The 6522-nt window shown below is 34.0% G+C and overlaps 1 protein-coding gene across 1 annotated transcript in view; it reads left to right on the plus strand.

Annotated features, from left to right (window-relative positions):
* Dbx2 (developing brain homeobox 2) overlaps window positions 1-5997 on the plus strand; it is a 26750-nt gene extending 20753 nt beyond the window's left edge. Inside the window, exon 4 of the mRNA XM_010638371.2 lies at window positions 4623-5997. Coding sequence (XP_010636673.1) covers window positions 4623-4955 — 333 coding nt within the window. The 3' untranslated portion in view covers window positions 4956-5997. The remainder of the gene's footprint in view (window positions 1-4622) is intronic.
* Window positions 5998-6522: the final 525 nt, after the last annotated feature.

Genomic DNA, 6522 nt, shown 5'->3' on the forward strand with positions numbered 1-6522 from the left:
TGGTGTGTCTGTAAAGCTACTCTTGAAAAGCAAACACATAACTATATTTTTAATAAAAGCTATGGTGAGATGATCATAATTTCTCCACTCAAAGAAATACAGTGATTTGCTTGTTTTCCATCTTTTGGTTCTTATGTGTAGGTACTTAGTTTTAATTATATTTGCTTTAAAATTCAAATGCCATAGAATGAGTGCTTTTTTGTCATAGTGAATTTTGTGGGACATTTTGAAGTAATTAAGCATATTATTTCTATGCATATCAATTGCATGATTAATACATGGTATTTGTTGTAGTAAACTGAAACAAAAGTGAAATTAGTAAGGTAGAAAATGAAAACTTAAGTTACTTCTTTCCAATCCAAATGCCTTGTTTACTACTATTGTTTATAAATGTCTCATTTAAATTCATTGAAGCATAGTGTATTATTTTTGTTTCTTTTTTTTTTTTGGAGATAGAGTCTCACTATGTAGTTGAGACTGACCTGGAACTCAGTATGTAGTTCAGGCTGGTCTCGAACTCACAGCGATCCTCCTGCCTCAGCCTTTTGAGTGCTGGGATTATAGGTGTGCACCACCATGCCTGGCCCATAGTGTATTATTTTAAAAATAAATTTATATATGGGTTGTATGTGCACAACCACAATAATGCAGACACTTACATAATGCTTACTATATGCACTTATTTTGGATGCAAAGATCCTATGAGATACTTTTATTACCCCTATTTTATGAATGCAGAAGCTGTGACTTAGAGTTGTACTTACATACTTTCAAATAATGGGGTCATACTGTGCATATATTTTGGCTTTTCTTGAAGAACAGTAAAAAGTCACCTGTATAACTCAATGCACACATCCAGGAGTAGAAGCCAGAAACTCCTTAAAGATACCCTGCTAGTTATTACCCTCTTCTTCCATAGGTATCCATTATTCTTACTTTTAACTATTTAGGTCCATTTGCCTGTTTTGTGCTTTATATTAGTTGAAACATTTAGTATATATTCTTTTGTATATGGCTTCTGTTACTTAAATTATATTTGTAGTATTCTTCATGTTGTTGCATGTGACAATAAGATCATTTCTACTCATGGCTGTGTCATATTACCATAACGTGGTCTAACACAATCCATTGTACTGATGGTGGGCATATGTATTGTTCCCATTTCAGCCAATTATGAATAACGCTGCTGACGATGAATGTCGTTTTGTACTTTGTTTCCCCCATTCAAATATTATGGGATGCATTCTTCATATCAGTACATATTAGTCTACTTCATTCTTTGTGTGTGTGTGTGTGTGTGTGTGTGTGTGTGTGTGTCTCATTACAGATCCTTGTGTAGGTGTATCATAAGTAGCCACTCTCAACCTGACATTACTTCCAATTTTTAACTACCAAATTTCTTTCTTTTCTTTTTGGTTTTTTGAGACAAGGTCTCACTGTGTACCCCAGGCTGGCCTTGAACTCTTGGTGATCCTTGTACCTCAGCCTCTCAAAGTGTGGGAATTACAGGCTTAGGCCACCACCCCTGCTTACTATTGCATTTGTTTATGCTCTTTTGAAATATTTTTGTAAGATTGTAAGATTTTGTAAGAAAACCAGGAGTAGAGTTTTCATGTTAAGGTGTATGTACATTTTAAATTGTGATAAATTAAAAATTTCTTTCCAAACACATACTGTATCAAATTGTATACTGAGTTATATAAAATGTTCACTCTTACTAACAAATAGTAACTTCCTGCAAACTCTTCACCAATTATTATTTTTTTAAAAACTTGCAAGTTAGGGTTTGATGGTACCTTCTTGTAATCCCAGCACTTGGGAGACTAAGGCAGGAAGATGAGTATGAGGCCAACCTGAGCTACATAGTGAGTTCAAGGCCAGTTTGAACTACATAGTGAGACCTTGTCTCAAAAAATAAAACAAAACATTGCCAACATTTTTGGCAATGGTATTGACTATTTTAGGAACCTAAAGATCTATTAATAACATTAATGGCCGTTTAGTCTGTAAATTGGCCTCATGGATGCATATTTTCTATCATATCTTCTTTTTTTTGATAATGGGGATTGAACTCAGGTCCTTGTGCTTGCAAGGCAGGCCACCGAACCGCTGAGCTAAATCCCTGGCCCTGTCATATCTTCTTTCTCTTGATATGTAGCAGTTATTTTGGATGTTAATCAAAATATTTGAAATATTATGGCAAGTCAGATTTTCCTGTTACAGATATTGAAAAAATCCTCTCCTACATTTTTGGGGATTTAAAGTTGTAATTAATATATATATATATATATATATAGAGAGAGAGAGAGAGAGAGAGAGAGAGAGAGAGAGAGCAGGCATATAAATATATATAGCATAAAATTTACCTTTTAACATTTTTCGAAAGTGTTCAGTTCAGTGGCATTAAGTACATTCACTTTGCTGTGCAGCCAGCACCACTATCCACTTCTAGAACTCTTTCATCTTATAAAATGAAAACTCTGTCAAAAAACCAGTAACTCTTTATTTCCCTCTTCTCTTTATTCCTAACAATTATCATTATATTTTGTGAATTCCTTCCCTAAGTAAATCTCATATGAATAAAATCACAGCATTTATCTTTTTATGATTGTTTTATGAATTCACTTAGCATATCTTCAGTGTTCATTTAGCATGAGTCAAGATTTACTTCCTAAGACTGAATAACAAGTTTATTGTCTGAATATACCACATTGTTTAGCCATTCATCTGTTGATATAATTGCATCCACTGTTTTGCTATTGCAAATAATGCTGCTCTGATTTTAGCTGAACAAATATCTCTGCCTCCATGCTTTTATTATTTTGAATAGTTTGTAACTTTTTATAGTATGCATGTTTCTGCAGAAATTTCTCATTTTTATGCAGTCACCTTATCCTTTTCTTGTGGCCTCAGTGTTTGATGACATGCTTAAGAAAACTGTTGTCTCAACCAACATATAATTATAATCTCTTATTTTTTTCTTCTAGAACTTTTATTGTTTTGTGTTTTTGGTTAATTACTTAATCTATCTGAAAATTTGCAGTGGAATCCCATTAGAAATACCTTGACATGCTTTCTAGGATTAAATGCCAATTGTAAATAATAAATGAGTTCATGAATAGAACCAAATGCTTTGGTATGTATACTTTACAGTTGTTTTATTATACAAATCCTTAATCATAGGAATGTAACTGGGACAGTAGTCTTTCACACATTTGCCTGAGGTAGATTTCTTTTCACTCGTTCTGCAGATTGCCAGTCAGACTGAAAGAATGAGGAAATTGTTTTGTTAATCTGGGAGGGCCCATTTCTGAACTTTTTCCTTGACTTGGTTGATATACTGTAATAATTATTTCTTCAGATAAAATTTTGCCAGTTTTTGTTTTATTAGAAATTAAATATTAGTTAAGGATATATTGTAATATACAGGAAAAGAATGTGATTGGCTTTCTGGGGATCACAAAGTCAATTGGGAAGTTTTCTGCTCAGGGACCATTAAGTACATAGTGGATTAAGAGTGTGGCTAATAATAAAGAGAATAAAGCCAGGGGTGGTGGCACACGCCTGTAATCCCAGCACTTGGGGGGCTGAGACAGGAGGATTTCTGTGAGTTCGAGACCAGCCTGGGTTACATAGTGAGTTCCAGGTTAGTCTTGACAACATAGTGAGACTCTGTCTCAAACAACCACCACCACAACCAAAAAACGAAACAAACAAACAAAGGAGAATCAAGCTAGGTGCTTTGGGAAAAGGTGTGATTAAATCAGGAACCACCATCATAAGTACTTTTGACCTAATTACAATTTATTTTTATTTATTGATCCTAATTACCATAGTTTTGATAAATCTGGGATGAATCTGTAGTCTGGACCTCAGGAAGCTTATAATTTACCAAACCATTATAAAATATATATTTAATTTAGTTTCTAAAGGTTTCTGATGAGATTTGCATGCTTAGAAGAGTCTGGGCCCAGAGGTTGGACAGTCATGGATTGTAGTCCAAATGCTTTCGTTTTACTAGCTTATATGACCTTGAGCTGGTTAATTTCTCTAAACCACATGTAAAAAAAAAAAAACATGAAATGAAGACTTCTTACAATCACTGTGAGGATCAAATTATAAATCCACCTAGAATATATGGCCTCTTGTTTGGCACAAAATAAACACTCAGCTGCTCTTACTAGTCAGTACATATCCTTTCAATAAATGATTTAGAATGGACTAAATGATATTTCAAAATACCTAAGAAAGTTAAATCAATTTTGAAAGACATAAGATTTAAAGAATGTAACCAGTTTACCACAGTTGCTTTTTCTTGGAAGTGTGTGTGTGGGGATATTATATTACTTTCTCAAATATTTCTGGTGTCCATGTGAAAAGCCATAGGTCTTTTCCAGATTGGCTCTTGAATAAGATATTCTGTAGAAGGGAAGTAGTTGCAGTTTAAAATGCTAAAATAAATGGCTACAGTGCAGCTCAGGGGTAGAGCACTTGCCAAGCATGCAGTGAGTTCCTGGGTTTGATCTCCAGAACCATAAAAAAAAAAAACAATAAATAAATAAAATGAAAAAGTGAAATAACCTGGAATAAGTGATTATTTTGTCCAATTATTTTATCAATAGGTGAAAATTTGGTTTCAGAACAGAAGGATGAAGTGGCGGAATTCCAAAGAAAAGGAAGTGCTTTCCAACAGGTGTGTCCCAGAAGTAAGCCTTCAAGAGGATCCCCTCTCACGATCTGCTCTAAATTTGACTTCTCCATGCCCTTCAGTATGGGAAGTCTCCCAACAGCACTCGAGCCCAAGATGGGGGGAAAATTCTCCAGAACCTGCAGAAAGACTAATCCAGGAGAGTTCACAGGCATTGCCACCAGAAGAAAATTCACTGCACGGTGCCTTGTATTTGTGCTCTAAGGAAGAAGTTGGAGACCAAGGTGTGCTTACTGCAGCTGTCTGAATGGAAGCAGTCTTCCAAGTTAATTTAAAAGAACACATAGCCAGTAATGTTTGAACTCTAAAGCCAGTTATCCTCACCGATACCTAAAACCTAACAGCTTTGGAATGATGCATAAACTAATGTTTTAGGAAATCTATTTCAGTATTCTCTTATTTAGCCCTACACTCAGGATTAATTTGTAAATGGAATAGAATCTCCCAGAAAATTCAGTATATTGGGACTGAAAAGAATATGAAGAAGCTTTGGCTCAGGCCCTGCTCTGAGTATATGTGTATGTTTGTGTGTGTGTGTGTGTGTGTGTGTGTGTGTGTGTGTTTCTGTGTGTATATGTATGTAAATATTCATTAAAATACATTAGTAGAAACTAGTTTATCTTTAAATAGTGCATTGGAATATTCATTTTCTTTTTTAGGAAGAAAAACCATTGACAAAATGTTATTTTTAAAAAAATAATGTAAAATTTGGACCTTGATTCATATTTTCGTACCACAAGAATATGTTTAAAGATATTTTCCATTTTCTTGTTTCTTTTGGTATCTATCTTCATTGAGTTTTAACAGCTCAGGAATCCTAAACAGATAGCCACAGTTAGATACATACACAGAATATGTATATTTAAAATAGTCCCCAACTAGAAAATTAGAATTTCTGAATGTAACTGATATTTTTAATTTCTAAGTCTCAGGACTGAGTAAGGCCATCAGTGAGTTAAACTATTTTGATCTTCTTTTTGTAGGAATAGGTGTACAGTAGAGTTTGCAAAATAAAATAAATGCCTTTAAGGGCCTATCAGATAAATAGAGGTCATGGCTCACCTAAAGATAGATATTTGAGTTTAGTACATTTTCAGATATGGTGTTAGCCAAACAAAATCTGTGCCAAGTAGTTTGGGGACCTCTGGCCAAGAATAAAGAAAGCTATGATGTCACAGTTCTTAAAATGTTCCCAGTTGTACTTAAAAACAATACTGATGGGATCTATGAGTATTTCCGTTTGTGCTTGTAGTTACAAGCTCAATTTTCCACTCAGTTGACATCTGTCTGTCTGTCTGTCTGTCTATCTATCTATCTATCTATCTATTTGTAGGTATAGATATATAGATATGTGTGTGTGTTTATATGTGTGTGGTTTTTTTTATATGAACAAACACTACACAGATGGTTTATGTTTTTTGACTGAATTAGTATTTTAGTAAAACTATATTTCTGGTAACAATTTGCTTAGTTAATCCAGAAATAAATCCAAGTCCAAGAAAAAATTATGTTTCACTTTGAAGGAAATGAAGCTGAAAAAGGAAATGATGTGGTTTCGAATTAAGCTGTCATTAATCTGTGGACAAGAAACATTACTAGAAGTTAATTATGTGGCATTTTGTTAGCAAGCTATGTGATGAGGGTGGCTTCTAATTTGCTTACCTGTTCAGCCATAGACTTTGAAGCTTTGGTATTTAGAAAAAGTACTATTTCAGAGGATGATTGTTTTAATCAGTACCAGGAAATTACTTTATGAGCAGAATTTGAAGTGATATATGTTAACTGGTATCTATCACATGATCCTTTTACTTCAA

The sequence above is a fragment of the Fukomys damarensis genome, unplaced genomic scaffold (assembly GCF_012274545.1).
Source record: "Fukomys damarensis isolate Sample0158 unplaced genomic scaffold, DMR_v1.0_HiC HiC_scaffold_15, whole genome shotgun sequence".
NCBI classification, from domain to species: domain Eukaryota; kingdom Metazoa; phylum Chordata; class Mammalia; order Rodentia; family Bathyergidae; genus Fukomys; species Fukomys damarensis.